The sequence below is a fragment of the Hyla sarda genome, chromosome 1 (assembly GCF_029499605.1).
Source record: "Hyla sarda isolate aHylSar1 chromosome 1, aHylSar1.hap1, whole genome shotgun sequence".
Classification (NCBI taxonomy): Eukaryota; Metazoa; Chordata; class Amphibia; order Anura; family Hylidae; genus Hyla; species Hyla sarda.
In genome coordinates, this window is record NC_079189.1 from 141,968,074 (window position 1) to 141,988,529 (window position 20,456).

Below are 20,456 nucleotides of genomic sequence, written 5' to 3' on the forward strand. Positions count from 1 at the left end.
CTTTGGCTGTCCGTGCATGCTGGGAGTTGTAGTTTTGCAACAGCTGGAGGAACACTGGTTTGGAAACACTAAGTTAAGTAATAAACTTTCAAGTGTTTTGCAACCAAACTTAGTGTTTCCAAACCAGTGTGCCTCCAGCTTTTGCAAAACTACAACTCCCAGCATGCATGGCCTGTCAGTGCATGCTGGGAGTTATAGTTTTGCAACAATTGCAACAGCTGGAGGCACTGAGGAAGGAAACGGACAGTTTCCCAACTAGTGTGCCTCCAGTTGTTGCAAAACTACAACTCCCAGCATGCCCAGACTGCCCAGGCATGCTGTAAGTTGTAGTTAGGCAATATCTGAAGGATCAGATGTTGCCGAACTACAACTTCCAGCATGCTTGGGCAGTCTGGGCATGCTGGGAGTTGTAGTTTTGCAACATCTGGAGGTCCACAGTTTGGAGACCACTATATAATGGTATCCAATCTGTGCTCTTCCAGATGTTACATAACCAACTCCCAGCATGCCTGGACAGACTGAGCATGCTGAGATTTGTAGTTTTGCAACATCTGGAAGAGCACAGATTGGAGACCATTATACAATGGTCTCCAAACTGAGGACCTCCAGATGTTGCAAAACTACAACTCCCAGCATGCCCAGAAAGCCAAAGGCTGTCTGGGCATGCTGGGAGTTGCAGTTTTGAAACTCTCAGAGGCAGCAGTGAGATCGCTTTACGGCGATCTCACTGCTGCCAATGAAGATGCCGCACTGCTGCCGGAAACTCACCTCCGGGACGCAGCGCCGCCGGGACCGCCTGGAGGCCGCCGCTCGCGCCGGGACCGCTCGGGACACCGCTCGGACGGGTAAGTGACGCCGGGGGACGGGTCAGGGACACTTAGCAGAGCGGTGTGTGTCCCGATCCCCGTGATCGGGACTCACACACCGCGCTGCTAAGTATTTTCATAGCGAAACGCTGCTATCAGCTAGTCAGATTTGACCAGCTGATAGCAGCGATCGCTGGGTGGGGTGGGGGATGAAACCCCCCGTGGTCGCATGGTAAGATGGCTGGCTATCAGTGATAGCCACCATCTTTCCGGGCGCTGCGGGATGCCGCGAGTAGCAGCAAAAATGTTCATGACGTACCTGTATGTCATGGGTCGGGAACACCTTGCCACCCATGACGTACAGGTATGTCATAGGTCGGGAAGGGGTTAAAATGCCAAGTTGCTCAAAATCCCATAATAGCAATAGGCTGCCAGAAATTTGTTATGCCAATAGTTAGTAACCTGCACAAAAAGTGCACACACAGATTTTTATTGTTTATATTGTTGATGTTTTGCTATATAGACAAATCTAAAGCTACTTTCTAGAGATGAGCGAACTTACAGTAAATTCGATTCGTCACGAACTTCTCGGCTCGGCAGTTGATGATTTATCCTGCATAAATAAGTTCAGCTTTCAGGTGCTCCCGTGGGCTGGAAAAGGTGGATACAGTCCTAGGAGACTCTTTCCTAGGAATGTATCCACCTTTTCCAGCCCACGGGAGCACCTGAAAGCTGAACTAAGTTATGCAGGATAAGTCATCAACTGCCGAGCCGAGAAGTTCGTGACGAATCGAATTTACTGTAAGTTCGCTCATCTCTACTACTTTCCATTAAGCTTGACGTGATCTTCACCAGAATTTCTGTGTGTAATGAATATTATATCTTATCGTACATGAAGTGAACTAGCTTGAATAGGCTTGGGGGGGGGTTGTGTGTATACTGTGGTCTGAAAACCTCTGCAATAAGCCATTATAAAGTATGCAGATCCATCCGCCCTTTCCACCATTTACTAGCCATGTTGTGACTCAGCTTCTTTGCTTGATTGCTGTGAATCATCCACATTCCCAACAGGGAGGACGATGCATTATAACTTTGTTTAAAGCAGTGTTTTCCAGCAAGGGTGCCTCCAGATGTTGCTAAACTACAACTCCCAGCATGCAAGCCAAAGGCTGTCGGGGCATGCTGGGAGTTGTAGTTTTGCAACACCTGGAGGCACCCTGGTTGGGAAACACTGGTTTAAAGCATGGTAAACTGTCTTGTAACTAGTAGTACAGTGTATTGCAGGCTATAGTTCTGACTTGTAATCTTATGAACTTCACTTTTAGTTAAGAGCTATGTATACAGAGAATCCTTCAAACTACAGCCATATGATCATATCATCCATTAGTAAACCAGACACAAATGAGTACGCCACTGGAAAACATTATTTTTTTGTTTTCTTAGTCATCTGGTGCAATTTAAACAGATTTGTAAATTACTTCTATTAAACAATCTTACTCCTTCCAGTACTTATCAGCTGCTGTATGATCCACAGGAAGTTCTTTTTTGCTTCCTGTGGAGCATATAGCAGCTGATAAGTACTGGAAGGATTAAGATTTTTTTAATAGAACTAATTTCAAAATCTGTTTAACTTTCTGGCACCAGTTGATAAAAAAAAAATAATAAAAATGTTTTTCAAGTTGAGTACCCCTTTAACAGGTAATGGCTTTCCATGCTAGGACACTGGGGAGATCAGTAACTACATCACATTTCCCATTGTACTAGCTTTATCAATGATATTTTAAGCTTCCAAATAGAGAGCTGCAATCTGATTGTTTTCTATGGGCTTCTTTGCCTAAAGTTTCTTCATGGTTACGCCGGCAACCTGCTTAGAGTACAACAGCTACATTATATGTTTAATATTGAATAGACCAAATTATCTACTGTATAATGGTATAAAAACTGTATTGCATTACATAAAAAAACTCCTTAAAATACAAGACTTTGTGATGTACATGAATGTTTCTGCCAAAAAATACAATAGCCATGTCTAAGGGTCCACGTGTGGTTATGTAGCAGTTCTGTCATAAGGAGGGATTCCTTTTATTGGCAAACAAACCAAACGTTTGTTCAGTAAAATATCATTTATAAGCTCCGCATGACCTGCCAAAAAAGGCTGCCTGAATAAATACGGTTTACTGGCTGATCTGGAAAAGTGCCCTGTGCTACTGGACATATTGTTACATACAGTATTAGTTTATAAAGCTTAATTAGTGTGGCACAGGCACAACGGGGGAGATTTATCAAACTGTTTAGACCAATTTAGACTGTCTGTATTTGTCTCTCAAAGTCTCAGTCTATTTAGTGGAGACTTTTATGAGACTTTTGCTTTAGACCCTTCTCCGTGGAAATCGTATTGTGGTCTGCAATAGAGGAAGAAATGCAGTGGTCAGGAATTTATCAACTGAGACTTTTATTGGAAAGTCTCAAAAAAGTCTCATCAACAGAAAATACGCAGAAATGTCAGACCATGTCAGACCTTGCATAAAATCAAAATAGTAGGTAGCCTTTAATCAATTTTTTGGGATGTACCATGCGACACAGTGCAGTTTACATTTCAAATGACATTTTAGCTTGAATTTGAAGGTTAATCTGATCTAATATTATATAAAACTGTAAAATAATACAATTTTATCCCAATGATCCATATTTTGAATTTTTTGGTCATTTTTGTCATCCTTGTAGATGTCTGATGCTAATTATTTTAGTTTTTCATTTTCTATATTTTAGTGCTCCATTTTCACTTTTGCAGCCAATTCTAAGAAAGCATATGAATTTACACCACGTGCATGGTGCAATTTAGCCTCTGGAGAATTCTGAAAACACGTGTAGTGGAAGCGTGATGCAGTCTCCCATGGCTTCCAATCAGATTCCTTCTTAAATTTTTTTTTAAATTATGCTGAGACCGGCAAAAAATTTAAAAAGCAATCTGATTGGTTGCTCATCACTGCAACACTTTCTCTACACGTTGTGTCAGAGATTATATTTTAATGTAATCTAAGTAAAAGTTAAGTTTTAATGCTTTATTCACACGTACAGGATCCTGGGCATATTTGATGCGCAGGAATTTCTGCTTCAGATTTCAATGTAAACTGAATGACTGAATACATCTTGAAATCCAGCGCATCAAATCTGCACAGAATACTGTACGTGTGAATAGACCCTAAAAGAGCCATAGTTCCTTTTGTGATACTTTTGCTCTTACTACTATCAATTATATTTTGCTAGTCTGTGATGGAGATTTATCAAAACCTGTGCAGAGAAAAAGTTGCCCAGTCGCCCATAGCAACCAGATTGCTTATTTCATTTTTTACAGGCCTTGTAAAAAATGAAAAAAAAAATAAAGCTGATTGGTTGCTATGGGAAACTGTTCAACTTTTCCTCTGCACAGGTTTTGATAAATCTACCCCATTGTATACATCTTCAAAGCAGTTCAAGTATAAAAAGGTGGTACTACAATTATTTGCATATCAATATATCCATACTGATGATATATTATCCTAGTGCTATATGTCATCAGCATTTCTATACCCTATGCTCTACCTCCTATACACACAGTCTGGCTATCGTTAGCGGTCAACTATGGCTGTGCCGGGATATTTTGTAACACATAAGCTCCTGATATGAGGAGCACACTGGTATAGGATTGTTTTGGTAAGCATTCCTCCAATACCCCATATGCATTTCGTATTGTTGCCTCTCTCAAGGGGGCACCATCTGAGAATGACATGGGAGCTTTTTATCTACACTGGTGGAGACACCAGAAGTGGGGCAGCTTGGGTTCTGGGGACGGACAGTACGCAGACGCTGCAAACCAGCGACACAGATGATTATTATTAATGTTAGGATTAGTGTAGATAAAAAAAAAAAACTTATTTCAGACTTAAATAGTGGCCCATTGAGGAAGGCAACAAAATGAAACGTACGTAGGAGTGCGGGTGAAGTGCTCACCACTGCGCATACTTTAATTACTACTTATGACAGGGAACACAATCACATTAGTCAGAGCCTGATCAAACACTTGAAGGTACTATAGGAAGACTCCTTCTTTAAAAGGGATCATTGCAGTCATTCAGGAGATATTCATCTTGTTGCTAGTTTGGACTTTTCTTTTTAACCGTGTGGCTGCTGCTGTAGGTGTAATCCTTTCTCCCACCCACTCTGTCGATATCCCCAGCCCCTTATGCTGATACCTCTGCCCCTGTGTAGTAATGGCAAGCTCAACATTTTTCTTACTGCACTCAGAGTCTATAGAAAAAGGTGCAAATGCTACAAGAATATTACCCATGGCAGGAAAGAGTTCTCTTCAAATATCACCAAGGAATCTAGTATTAATAAACTTCTCCCCTATCTGCAGGGGAGGTGCAACCTAAGGGTCTGATCGCATGGCGGTGTGACCGCTGGGACCTCCTGGGATCTCCCGTATGCCATTCCACTCTACTCATGAATGGAGGCGTGTCAACCACTGAACAAAGCGGTAGCCGACATGCCCCTCCATGCATCTCTATGGGAGAGCCGGAGATACAACATTTAGGTACCTCCGGCTCTCCCAAAGAGATGCATGGAGGGGGCATGTCGGCCACAGCTTCGTGCCATGGTCAACACACTGCATTCACGCAGAGAGTCGGGGTGCCGGGCAGGAGATCACGGGGGTCCATCCCCACCGCGATCTGACACTTATCCCCAATCCTGCAGATAAGGGATACATTTTTTTATACGGGAATACCTCTTTAAGTCATTTATTTACTGAAGAACAAGTGTGGTTTTCAGTATATTGGCTGCACTATAAAATCCTTAAGAGTCAGGATTAAGAAACATAGTAAAGTAACCAACGGATTAAACCTGCACAGTGTGCAGATGCAATATGATGAAGGGGAAATGCCCCCCAAAAGAGTGTTTCATATGGGATTGCAATAAAGTACAGTGGTCCCTCAAGTTACAATATTAATTGGTTTCAGGACAACCATTGCATGTTGAAACAATTGTATGTTGAGACCATAACTCTATGGAAACCTGGTAACTGGTTCTGAAGCGCCAAAATGTCATCCAAAAGTAGGAATAAGTGAGGATTAAACAAAAATAAGTAGATAACTAATATAGATTAAAACAAGTCCTTACATATAAAAGAGTAAGAAATATCTGCTGGGAGCTGTAAATCACTGTCTATGTGGAGGACAGGAGCTTCTTCAGGGTCCTGTACAGTACAAACAGTGTCCCAAAAAAAGTTAATTGGAGCTGTCCTTACTTGGTGTCCAAAGGAGCAGCTAACCCTGGCACAGGTAAAGAGTAGTAAAGAACATGTAGTACTTCCCTGTACTGTAGGGGGCGCTACCAGACACCAATCAGTGCATACACTTCCGTTCTGATTGGTCCGTTCTTCCAGCCATTGACATGTTTCACAGATCTGGACTGTCTGTAGCATTGTATGTTGAGTCTGGTTTCAAGTTACAATAGTCCAGAAAAGACCATTGTATGTTGAAACTATTGTATGTTGAGGCCATTGTAAGTTGAGGGATCACTGTATTTAACTTGGTAGACTAAGTCTGGAGCATCTCTGAGGCAGTGCCTTTTGGAAATCAAGTTTGATTTCCATTGGTGTGACTGGTACTGGTTAAGATTCCTAGGCTGAGCTGCCCAGCTCCATAACCATACTCCAGATTGTAGATGAAAGGCCTTTAGAAGATAAAGGGGGATATTTATCAAAGTTGTCTATATCCCGCATCAATATAGACCAAACTACAGAGCGTTAGTCTGGTCTATTGTGCACCTAATTTATCAAATGGCGCACAGCTCTTGATAAATTCTGTGCACAGACTGCATGATCTATGCTTTAGTCTATATTTAAACCTGCTCCAACATGGTCTGACATTTCAGCGTACTTTCAGCCTATGCGACTTGTCGCTGAAAAGTCGCACTTCATAAATTCAGCACCAATGCATTTTTCAATGCATTTCAGTCTAAAATAGACTAGAATGCATCATGTTCTAAAAATCCTCTAGAGCAAAAGTCGCAGAAAAGTGCTTTCCTTTCTATTGTGTTTGGGTCATAACTATGGAACCAGAAACTGTAATTTTTCATATTGCTACCTGTACTCTGAAAACAATATGGTGCACAGTATGGAACTCTCATAACAGAAACCAGAAGCCATTACACAGCTGCTGCATTACACAACTTCAATATACGGTAAGATAGAATGTCAAGAACAAGCCTCCTATAAAAATAGTCCTGGAAGATTCCAATCTGGCATAAAATATGACTTTATCCTGAGTTTCTTGGTCCACTAGTAATGTGATAATAAATGTGCTGTAGTATTTTTTCCATTATGCACACATCAGGTAAGTAATTCTAATGTGTCATGATATTAACAAACAAATTCAATTACAACGGCATACAGTAGCCGGAGGCATGGAAAATTCAGAACAAAATGAGATCTTCTATTGCCAAGTATGATCTACATAGGTGTTTTTAAAGAGTGACTCCGTAACCTAAATGTGATTAGAATTACCAATGAAAGCAGAGGGGCTAATACTGCACTAGTGTAAATACTGTATTTTAATGTTATAGGAGACTTCTATAGACAAAGGCCAAATATGCATCTACTTTTGTATTGCTTCAGGGTATGTAAAACTGTATTTACAAAATGGTAAAATGTTTTCATAAGACATATATTGCTTTTTTTTTTATCATAAAAGTGCCCATACTTTAGGCTAGGGCTATACAATTACTTTCATCATGACGTTCTGGATGGACCTCCGGTGTTCATGGCCACGTGCAGGTAACAACATTACCCCACTGACTTACAAAAGTAACAAAATTCATGGAACACGACACAGTGATATTTGACTATGTGACCCTTCATTTAGTGGAAATTTTTTTTTTTTTTTTTTTACTGACCAGAGACAAAGAAAACTTGTGTTATTTTTATTTGTACTTATTTTCTGATTGAAATTTCTCTTTATTACATTTTTAGTACATTATTATGGGGTAGCCATCTTGCTTGAGTTTTTAAGAGCATTTACAAATACAGTATGCTATGCGGCAAGCCCCAAGGCACAATGAACATCTCCAGACCCTACTCTTTTTATGGCACTCTGTGCCCTGTGCAGAGGTCATTCTAAAGGAGAGAAAGGCTGGGCTGCTATTGTCTTTTCTATGTACTGGTGTCACCTTTCACTGTAATACTGTACAGAACACTTTCCAACTGCCTTCTCCTTACCATCACATACATAACACGAAGTCTCAGCTTAGTTTTAGCCTTAGTGGTGAAAATGAAAACTGCAAGATTTCAGGATTACTTTATAATATAGATAGTAAAAAGGAAAATTAGAAGAAAAAAAATATGTCCAAAAATTTGAAAAAAATGTGTTTAACAAACACTATCTAAACAGGTCATTTTCTAATGAGACACAGCGTAAGAAGTCAATGTATGTCAGTAGCATCTTGAGGACACAAAATTATTCTCAGTGATTTGCATACGTTCATTAATCATAAACTCTTACCCTGAAAGGGTCCAGCTTCTACGATCCCTTCATTAGTGCCTTCAAAGCCATGGGAAGTAATGTGCGTTTCTGAAAGGCCAAGTCCTACTGGCACTGATCGCTTTAGGTCCTTTAAAAAAGAGAAAAAAAAAAGTTTAATTCTGCTGAGCAATATAATACATACTTCTTTAAGGGGTTTACTAATTGAGTACTATGTGGATTATAACTATGAACTTTAGTTAGGAAAGAAAAAGACAGCCTGTACAATATTATTCCAATGCAACCAACCGCAAACTTTGCTATCTACTTAAGATATCTGTCCTGTGTAATTTAGCAGAGTGATAATCGATAACATTCAATACTGTAACATCATGGTTCTCATGTATTAGGCATTTTATGCTGGGTAGATGCCAGCAGGTTCTGGCAAAACACCGAATGGGGCTGACCCCTAAAAAGAGTAGCAGCATGAGAGAGTAGGCCCTGCTGTATCTGGATTTTGCCACTTAGCACCAATATGGGCAGAACCAGCAGGGATATTCAAGGACCCTGCAGGAAACCTTAGATCCAACAAACCCAAAGAGACTGCGTAACATTCACAAAAGGAACGCATAATCTCCAGGTGGGGCCTACAAGATGGCATTGGCTTCCGTTTCATAGCAAGAGGCAGGAGATGAAAGATAAAGTACAGCCAGCAAGACTGCTGAACCAGTTACAACTTCTTTTCTCAAGACCTTCATGAAAGGGGCTCTAGCACACGCTCTAAAACCAGTTATGCAAGAATTGGTAGAAATAAAGAATAAGGTACAAAATGCTGGGAACCACGTGGAAACGCTTGAGATCTCAGTCTCTGATATCACCGTCTATGCTGCGGCATTATCTGCTTAGACAGATGACCACAAGGCACATATCAACAAGGCTCTTCTCATTGAAGACTAGGAGAATCATGGCCACCATCGCAATGCCCACAGAAAGGGTCTCTGGAGCTGCCAAATTGCCTCCTAAGGTGGCACAAGAGATTACCGATTTGATCAGGGAGGCTAGGGCCTAAGACGTTATTGTGAAGCGTATTCTTAGGGCTGCCCCAGACAAGTGAGCCACCCAGACATCATATGTGGCCTTCTCTGTTTCTGAGACACCTCAGCCATCTTGACTGCAGCTAGAAAGAAGAGGCCTGTGAAGTATGGAGATGCGGAGATCATCTTCTACCAAAACATCACACCATCCACTATGTACGGCATTGCTTGGCTATACCCATTTGGCTTCACGGTCCAAAAAAAACAGCAAACAGTCATCCAGATATCTTAAGATCTAGAATCACCTGGCAGATACTCTATATCCAACCGGTGCAACAAAAACCAAGCCACACAAGCTAAAGGAGACTCCCCCCATATAGGAACTACCTCCTCGACTTTAAGGCAAGAATGGCTTCTGTTACCTCTTTAGTCCCAGTTGACAGTCACGATGTGACAGCTGTGTTGCACTGAAGATGCCCATTTCCTGTTACTAGATGAATTCAATCAATCATTCACTTAAATGTTCATTCACTTAATTGGTGATCTGTATAAAAAGGCCTTAGGCAACAAGCACCAATAAAAGGTGTAAATTGCAGGCGTGTCCTTTGGAATGTTTATTACAGGCTAGTGACAGTTGTTGAAAACTATTGCACAATTTTGAAGCATGCTTAATTTTTATTTATTTATTTTTTTAAAGCATTTCCTACAATTTTTTTGTTTGTGTCTTTCGCATGTCCATCCCGTTTAGGGCAGCTAATTGCATCTTCACAACCAATTTGTTTTCACTGTTCAAATTATGTGAATAAAAAAATTATGCAATTTTGCAATAGTTCCTAATTTAATAATGTCCTATTGTTTTGTTCCTACAGCTTCTACGCTTTATGCACCTCCAAGCCAACAAACTCACTGTTGGATCTGCTTCCTACTTCTTCCTTACCCGCAGAATGTACAGTAGCCAAAAAATTGGAAACTGAGTGAAGAGAATATGAATGCAGGATGAGACTACAGCAGGGTTTGTTTGTGGTCTGTTACTATGGAGACACAAATCTGAAAACACTGTAGACATAAATAGAAATGTGTAACAAAGATTTATTGCTTTATAATAATAATATTAATAATAAATTGTAAAAATGGGGTTGCAAAAGTGTACATAGCTTTTAATGGTCATGAGAGTACAACCTTATTATACACGTTGTGCCAGGCAATGTAGGAATCACTGCTCTGGTCTGCTCTCTTTCTGGTTTCGGGGGGCAGGACATTCAAGTTAGATTGGCAGTTCAGCTGTGGCATTTACAGAGAAATGCTGGCTGAACTGCTTTTGCCTACCCTCCCATCCCCCACAGTATCATGTCAGAGCCCCAAGCACTCACAGACAACTTGTACTGTGCCTGGAGCAATCAGTAAGGATGTTTACAAACAGATTTGGTGGCCAGGAAAGCCAATGTGCTCCTGCTGGCCACCCCACTCCCTTCTCCTGCTGGCCACCCCACTCCCTTCTCCTGCTATGAAGAGCGGTGGACGGTAACCACAACAACCACCTGTAAATGTCCAGAGCAGGATAAGGAGGCAAGTTAGAATATTTGTGTATGGGGGGAAATTATCAAAACCTTTGCAGAGGAAGAGTGGAGCGGTTGGCCAATGACTTTAGAAAATATGCAGCAACAAAATACGGCACGTGTGACCCTAACCTTAGGGTGTATTTACACGTACAGTATTCTGCAGATATTTGATGCGCAGGATTTGAAGCTGCAGATTTTATACTGTGTTCAGTCACGTAGTTAACAGTGAATGCTGCAGAATAAAATCTGCAGCTTCAAATCCTGCACAATAAATATGCACAGGATATTGTACACACGAAAAAAACATGTGAATACTGTACACATGAATACATTTTTTTTTTTATGAACTGGTGCCAGAAAGTTAAACAGATTAGTAAATTACTTCTATTTAAAAATCTTTAACCTTCCAGTACTTATTAGCAGCTGTATGTTAAAGAGGAAATTCTTTTATTTTTTGTCTTGTCCACAGTGCTCTCTGCCGACACCTCTGTCAGTGTCAGGAACTGTCCAGAGTAGCATAGGTTTGCTATGAGGAATTTCCCCTGCTCTGGACAGTCCTTATACGGGCATCAGGTGTCAGCAGAGCACTTTGGACAAGACAAAAAAGAAATTCAAAAAGAAAAGGATTTCCTCTGTAGCACACTGCTAATAAGTACTAGAAGGGTAAAAAAAATTAATAGAAATAATTTACAAATCTGTTTAACTTTCTGGCACCAGTTGATTTAAAGAAAAAATGTTTTCCACCAGAGTACCCCTATAACTAGATTTTTCATTAAAATCACAAACCTGGAAATATCTCACATTATTTGCCATAGCTAATATCCACAGTGTCAAAATCAGAATACTTTTATAACTCGTTATAAATGTATACCATAAAAAAAACAGAAGGTTTTCACATACCACTTTCCACATTTTAATTACAACTTGCCTTCTACACGTGAACACACCCTAAATCCATGATTAAAGTAAATGCATCACTAGTTTAGGGATAGTGAAAACTCAGCATTATTTTATCCGGTTCCTTTATTAATCCTGGGAATAGGTATTATCTATCCATAACACCAATAATCTTTAATGGGAGAAAAAGTAAGCAAAAATACAAATTGACCAAAAAAACTGTTCAGAGGGAATTTTCCTTTTGCCAAATCTTCAATTCTTAGTCTACTTGGTAAAAGGCTGTGTATAAGTATAAAAGATACTACCCACATGTACATTTTCCAAGTGCATTTTTGAGAACTCTTTGGCTAAACAGCAGTTATTCAGTAATTGGGTAAAACTAGTGTAGAGAAAAGAACTTTTGATCTAAAACTTACACAATTTGATCCAATACTTGAGTGCCTTCAAGTGTTTGTAATATGCAGCCGTATATATAATATGTACTTTAGTATGCTATAACTGATTTATAGACTGCAAGGACTTAAATAAAGGGAAGGTGCATTAATGGTACAAAATGAGATTTCCCACACTATTCTGGAACGTTTAGATGTATGTACTGCAATTAGTAGTATAAAATACAATGCGGCCTAATGGATTTCCTTCTACAAATACCCAGACAAGGCAATGGCAATTATTCATTCCTTTGGCCCCTTGCTGCCTTTTCCAGGAGAAGAAAAGAGAGGTCATAAGTTGTGGTCCAGCACTATTAAATAAATATTGCCTTATATCTGTGTATACATATTGCACAGGAAATAGCAGGCCTGTAACAGTTACTTTAGTATAAAAGCATAGTCTATTATTCTACATACAATGGAGCAGTCATTTGCAAAATTATTATTATTATGGTCAATGTAACCTGTAACGGGAAAGAACAATAATTTTAGCCATTTTCAGGGTTAGAAATACTAAGGGCTTGTTCATATCTAAAATCTGCACTATGCCACTGATATATGTTGTAATAGCAACAAAATAGTAATCAATCGTATAGTGCAAAGCAACAATGGGCATGAATAGAAAAAGGATAGTCTAGAAATGACTATGTTTGGCGTGCTTTATATACGTCAGTATGTGTCTTATTTGCGGGACAAAATGCTGTGGTAGACTTCTCACCTAAAATAATCACATACCAGCAAAAAGCAGACAATACTTAGTCTAGTAAAGTCCAGGGTTACATTGCACGGAAGTATGCACTGGAATACATTTTTGTTGGTACTATCCAATACACCCAGCATATCAGATCGCCATCATTGATGGTGTACCTGCAGTGCTATAGGATAGTGATTTTAGTACAGTAACGTGTGATTCTAACCAGCAGGTCAGTTTCTTTTACCCCAAAAAGCAGTTGTGTCCCGGTACAGGACCTTGTCCTGTCCCTTGTGTTAAGTCCCCTCAGCTAGAGTTCCTTTATCTCCACAGGGCTCTCCTGCAGGGCTTGCCCCTTGGTCGCCTCATATACTTGTGTTTATATGTATATTATTTAATGTATAGGTAAAATAAATGTATAGGACCTTTCCAGGTCATGTGATCTACAGTTGTAAATGTATGTATGTTTAAAGGACCTTCCTAGGTCATGTGATGTACCCAGAGTTCACTGGGTTCAGGACCTACAGGTTTGCTGGCCAATGAGCTTAATCCAGCCCCCTTGATATATAAGGGGCTATAGTCACTAAATTCCCTACATTAGTTCTGGACTATCAAGCAAGCACAATCAGCATATCTTAATTCATCTCAACTAGGCCAAAGCCTCAAGAACCAGCAGCCACTAAAACCGTGAGTTATAAAGCTCAACCTACAAATCCTGTGTGACTACTATTCCGCTCAAATCTTATAATTAGTAGCACAGTGGCCTGCTTAAAGCTCAAGACTATTAGTCCCAGCAAAGCCTGTGAGGAACCTGCATCCCAGTTACCTCAAGATAAACTGTACAATTGTAAAGACTGTTGCATAAAAGTTCAAGTAAAAGTTTCCAGTTGTCTCAGAAAATCTGCTGTGGACATTCCGTCTATTATCCCTGCTGTTTTTGGGCCGGTTGGCGGTAGGACCTCCAATACTAAGCAAACTTCACCCTGGCGTCACGACAAGTAAGGGTTAATACCACCAGATCCTGTTATACCATTGCCTCATCCAGTTCACCACATAGACAGTGCTGTTCAATCAAATCACATACAAGCACTTGCTCTCCTAGTGAAGTTGGGATCCTCCGTATCCTACTGTATAGATAAAAGCAGCCAGATGCTGTACTAAAGTGGCTTTTCTTGCCTTGAAAAAGCAGAATTAGAGATAACTAGAGAAAGGAAAAAAAATGCATAACACTAATTTCGTGGCAATGTTCCAAAAACAGTTGATGAAAACACATTTTAATTTAGCAAATCTTCGTGATTCTGGGTAATTATGAGTATGCAGATAATTCCACTATTCTAATACCAAATAAATAAGACTGCTATAAGCTGTTCTACAAAAACAGAGGACAAATCTGTTCCATGTGATGGATATCTACCCTAGTCTGCTAGAACCACCAACAGCTATATAAAACTCTACTAATCTACTAGTTCTTTCAAGCTGGTTCTCAACATGTTATGCTAGTAAAAATGACCATCAAAGCTGTGGGCTTTACTAAAAAACGTACATCTAAGTAAAGCTTTGTTTCCATGTAGGGGATCACAAAATATTATTAGTGTTTAGCTACAAGCAAAGAACTATTCTGAGTGCAGCAATGTTATTTCCAGTTGTCTTACAGTCAAAATCCCCATAATGCCTTTAGCCATGATACAATAATGATACACAGCCTACCACCAATAGTCATCAGGCAAAGACATTTGTCCTGATAGGTCAGAAAGTCTCAAATGCCAAAAGCCATGGCCAAACTTGTTTTATGATATGTTAAAAGGAACTGGTCACATGAAAATGCAGACAAATCTTTGGGCATCAAGTTATAGAGCAGAAGCTGAGCAGAATAATATATAGATCAGCAGGAAAAGATTCAGCAGAAAGAGTAATATATTCATTTTAACCTGTGCTAATTCTGAGGTTAGAAGTCCAGTCGGTAGTCCTACATAGTGACTGACAGCCATCCCTATATTAATCTCTTAGTCTAAGAGAGCAGTCAGTCACAGTAGGATTACCCATTAAGCATAGGTTCAAAAGAGAGTGCCCAGCACCGTTCGGCCCCTTCACAAGTTAGTCACTTCCTTCTGTGCGCTGGTCATCTTCTCTACCCCCAGATTGACAGTCACTAGGAAGTACTGTAATCCTGCCTCTCTTCTGTAATCTAGCACCTGAGGGGTAATACCTAGTGGGTTCCAAAGCCCTAATTTAAAGGGTTACTCGTCCCCTAGACATCTTATCCCCTATCCAAAGGATAGGGAATAAGATGTCTGATGGCACGGGTCCCACCACCGGGAACCCCTGCGATCTCTCCTGCAGCACCCCCTGTCATCTGGAGCATGGAGTGAACCTCGCTCCGTGCCTGATGACTGGCAATGCAGGGGCCGCAGAATCGTGACGTCCCTGCCCCTTCAATGCAAGTCTATGGGAAGGGGCGTGGTGGGCATCTAGCGGCTAAGTACCCTTTTAAATTAAATCCTGCTGAAATATTGTGATAATTAAACATTATAAATTGTGATAAAGATCTGGTTTTGTGGCACATTATGCTTTTTAAAGTGGTACTACCGTTGAAAACGTTTTTTTTTTTTTTTTTTTTTTTAAATCAACTGGTGCCAGAAAGTTAAACAGATTTGTAAATCACTTCTATTAAAAAATCTTAATCCTTCCAGTAAGAGAAATCCAAAAAGAAATGCATTTCCTTTGATGTCCTGGCCACAGTGCTCTCTGCTGACCTCTGCTGTCCATTTTATGAACTGTCCAGAGAAGCATATGTTTGCTATGGGGATTTTCTCCAGTTCCTAAAATGGACAGCAGAGGTCAGCAGAGAGCAATGTGGTCAGGACATCACAGGAAATGCATTTCTTTTTGGATTTCTCTTTAGTATACAGCCCCTAAAAATTTATGGAAGGATTAAGATTTTTTTTTAATATAAGTGATTTACAAATCTGTAACTTTCTGGCACCAGTTGATTTAAGGGGTAGTACCCCTTTAAGCTACGTAGAGCTTTTAAAGAAAATACAAAAGCAGTACAATAGTATATCTGCATACTAGACAAAAAACTGGCATGCACATGCCTGGGAAGACAGCTTTAAGTGTACAATTTTACATGACATGTGGGGGTAATTTAGCCTGCAGCCATCAGATACGATGACAGGTCCCAGCTATTGCATCACTGCCAACCTTGCTGCACCTATATTGCAGCAGACACTCCCTGGGACCTATAAAAATAAAGCTGCTGCCACACTGCCATAACGTAATAAAGCTTGCCTGTGAGTAGATGTATTCCCTGAGTGTTATTCTCCCCTGTGACTGACAGTAAGCCATTTACGCAGTGAAGTGAAATGTGAGCGTTTAATTATGTGATCCGGAGTCTGAAAGTCTGAAAGGAATGGTAGTACTGAGGCGCACAAACAGGATTAGTGGGTGTGTTACATGGGATCTACATCTCAGTGTATGTTTACACCATATTGGCATACATGTCATCTCAGGCTAAGCCACTAAAGACACTTTATCCATTTGTAAGCATAAAAGTAATTAAGTCCTCAACAGAAAACACTGTGTAACATAATTTATATAAAATTACATTGAGTGTCCATCTACAGAAAACTAATGTGATAATGGGAAAGTGACAACATTTAAACTGTTACCAGATCACATCAACTGTGTACACATACTTGTGTCTACATATAAGGCCATGATATGTAAATATAAACAAGATAACTAAGATTAAAGGCAATTTTACAATTAAGTTTTGGATTTAAGGGTGTTTCCTAAGACCTCTGACATTCTCTGTATATGTGGGCACAGTGGCTCTGGCAAACAGCTAATATGTGAGGTGCTTGGTATTGGACCTCCTCCAAAAGGCTACCATTTCATCTACTTGTCCAAACAGATTAATTATTGGCATGGCCTAGAGTTCATGCTTCTCATATGGGGAAGGGAGGGATAAGCTGCAGCTAGACAGCTCTTGTGCTAGCTTAAGTTCAACAAGTCTGCCCTTCTCTCCATCAACAAATCACCGTCAATTGGGAAGCCGCCATGCACCTTAGTCTAGCAAACACTAATACAGCCCCCCATATGGGCTGGAAACATCTTTTTAATGGAGTTTAATGAAAAAGCTTTCTATGAAGGTATATTTGTGTATATACACACATATTTAAGGGATGTCCTGATACCAAGACAGAGTACGAGTACAGATACTTTAATTCTAGTACTCGCCGATACCAATTACAAGTACCTTTATTTTAAAGGGTATCTGGCACCAGGGTGACCCGGTTTCTGGCGCTGCTTACCATGCTGATATGTGGGTTCCTTGTTGTGTACGGTGGAGACGGCTGATGTCATTTGAGCCAAGATATCTCTCTTCTCCATTGGGCAGAACAGGGAATTTGCATTGGCGGCGAGACCGATGACCATGTTCACATGGTGAGCAGTGGTAGAAACCAGGTCACCTGCACTATCTACCTATAAATTTAAGTTTGTGCAGGTGACTCTGCTGTAAGATTGCCTTTAATAGTAGGTAGAATCCCCTTAAAGACATTAGCAGCAGCCTCCCTGTAGACAGCAGCCCCCCCCCCCCCTTTAGACATTAGTAGCAGGCCCCCTGTAGACCACAGCCCCCACGCTTGTAGACAGCTCACCTGCAGCTGTCATCTGTCGGGTGCTGCTGCCCCGTCCTCCCGTCAGCATCATGGCGTTCTATGGAGGAATATATGACATACACGTCACTCTGCTTCCTTCGTAGTGTTATGCTGGGCGCAGTGGAGGAGGTGGAGTGACGTGTGTATCACAAGCTCCTCCATGGAACGCCATGATGCGGACGGCAGAACGGGGCAGCGGAGCGGCAGCATCTGATTTGGTATCAGGGCCATTGAACGAGTCCCAGATACCATGGGAATGGCTAGTATCGGCCCAGATACCGATACTAGTACCCGTATTGGAACATCCCTAAATAAATAAATATATATATATTTTTTTTTTTTTATGAATTTGGGGATGTTCTAAAAATAAAGAAAAATGCAATCACTATCTCTGATCCCCTGCAGGTGCCTTACCGACAGAAACTAGGAGAGAGTTATCAAAACCTGTGCAGAGAAAAAGTTGACCAGTTGCTTTTAACAGCCAATCAGATTGCTCTTTAAAGATAAAAGAAGCAATTCGGTTTGTGGCATTGAGGCAGGTTTGAGATCAATGAAAGGGTGTTTTTCCAAGACCTTTATCCTAGGTGAGCAAGCATAGATGCTCATCAGGTGCCTAATTAATGAGGCCAGCAGAAATGTGGGAAGTCTGCATATAAGGAAAGGAAACAGAATAGTCGGGGCTCTCCCCAGAAGACAGCAAGGTGGCTGTAAAAGGGGAGAGGCAGGGGTCCTTACAAGGGGTCTTAGTACACACAGCAAGAGACTGAAAACGCTGTGTGTGAACAGAGAGTAAAGGTTGCAGGAAACTTGTGTTTTAAGCTGGAGGAGAAAATCTTACCAGTAGAGGGGCAAGTAACTAATGTGTAGACAGTGGCTGGACGGCCTAGGATTTTGTTTGTTCCTGTATTATGTTTTTGTTTATCCTGCAAGCTGGCGAAGAGCCAGACTTGCATAAAGAATTGTTGTTTGCCTACTGTAGTAGAAACATGTCCTGTGGCTGTGTCAAGGATGATCCCAGAGATAACCCCAGAGTGAAATCCCTACAATTGTTAGCGGATGCGGGCAACACGTTGCTATAAGCAACCACAGGTTGAGTTGCAGTGAACTTGTTGCCAGGAGCAACCAACCGTGCATATTGCAAGTGGGACAAGCCCCACTGTGGAGTAGTACAAGAGCAGGACTAAGCCTGTGGTGTAGGCGTTGCTAGGGGCAACGATCGCATCAAGCGAGTGAGTGCTCTCTCAGGTGAAGAGACAGGTGGATGGGCCACCCATGCAGCATAACAGCAGTAAGCAGTGTGGGATTATTTTTTTTTTTTGCCTAGTAGTGTTGACGTCGAAATACCGTTGCTAGGAGCAACCGACGTGGACAGCAACTGGTTGTCGCCAAGATGGATATTATGGTGAGCACCTTGATGAAATTGGCTGCAGATCAGCAAATCAGCAGACATCTTCACACCTGATTATCCTCTGGTCAGGAGGCCAGAAAAGATGGATGTGAGGACCTGTGAGTCGAAAAAAATCAGCTGTGGGAGGGAGTGGGGGGGGGGAGTGTGTGCCAGAGGAGTCACACACAAATGTCCCTGAAGTAAAGGTGGGGGGTGTATCGCTAGTTGACTGTGGTGTGAACTCTGTCCAAGGGGGAAATCATGTGAGGTTGGGGGACCCCTCAAAGTCTTATTGGACTGTTCACACTCTGCAGATTGGACAGAAAATGTTGCATGCAGGACTGGGTGAAAAGTTTACAAAACACACTTTGCATGAGTTAGGTCATAGTGCTATGAACGGTCCTGTAAATTTTTAACCTATGCAATGCGATAATGTTTTTTTGTGAAAACTGCATGCCTGTGTTTTCTGAAATAATGTGTACTGCTGCCAACTCAGACAGGACAAAAGAAAACTTGTGTGAGCTGATAGATGGTAAAAAGATGATTACTTTGCTAGAGCATAGGGTCCTATTAAGTATGGTAAAGGCCAGTTGCAGAAAGCCAGACCCTGTCATAGTGTCTATACAGGTAGATATTCTGGGTTATAAAACTGTTAATGTCTGTTTTTATACTCCCTATGGTAACATGAATCACAAGGTTGCAATAGAGCCCTCCTTGGAGTATGATGTAGTACTGGGGATGGGTTTTCCATTTTTTCAGCAGACTGTTGGGAAGACTGTTGGGCGACTAGAGCGGGTACACCTGATAGGCCCACAACACCTGATTTGCACCATACACTAGTTGAGAGTTACTCAGCAGAGGCTGAGGACAGGGAGCATCATGAGTCACTTGATATGTCAGATAGGGATCTGCCAGACTGCTGGGGGAAATGAACAGACTGCGAGTGAAGTCCAAGAGAATCCAGAGACTCAAGTGACAAATGTGTCTCTGACTTCAGTAAAATGAGAAACGGAGCAAGTGCCAGAACATGGGTTCCATCCACCAGTTAAAGGGGTACTCCGGTGCATAGAAAGATGCCTGATCGCGGGAGTCCCACTGCTGGGGACCCCAGGGATCTTGCATGCGGATCTTACACCCCCGGGGTCCAGCAGCGAGAGTGAGGAGATGGCTTAAAGAGATCTCTGAAAAAAAATAGCTGGTCTTGGTAAGAAAAGGGTGCAGATCCAGAATCTTGAAGAAACCTTACAAATGGTTTCTGCTAAATTGGCACAAAAGGAAGAGGAGGTTCATCACCTAACAGAGGAGAAAGAAAAAACGCTTGCAGACTTGAAGAAAGAGCAAGAAGTGTAGCTTCAGCTGCAGAAAGATATGGAGCTCCACAAAAGTTAGTTTGCGGCTCTGCAGGATGAACTGTCCCATTCCCAGGATCTTGTGACCAGCAAGGAGAGCAAATTGGAGAGTCTGGCCAAGCAGATCTCATTCAAGGAGAAAGTA

At 41.2% G+C, this 20,456-nt stretch overlaps 1 protein-coding gene across 6 annotated transcripts in view; it reads right to left on the reverse strand.

Moving 5' to 3' along the window:
* ARFIP1 (ADP ribosylation factor interacting protein 1) overlaps nucleotides 1-20,456 on the reverse strand; it is a 117,443-nt gene that overhangs the window by 50,031 nt on the left and 46,956 nt on the right. For all 6 annotated transcript variants that reach the window (XM_056562679.1, XM_056562651.1, XM_056562685.1 and 3 more), the window contains one exon: nucleotides 8,345-8,453. In XM_056562679.1, coding sequence (XP_056418654.1) covers nucleotides 8,345-8,453 — 109 coding nt within the window. The remainder of the gene's footprint in view (nucleotides 1-8,344; nucleotides 8,454-20,456) is intronic.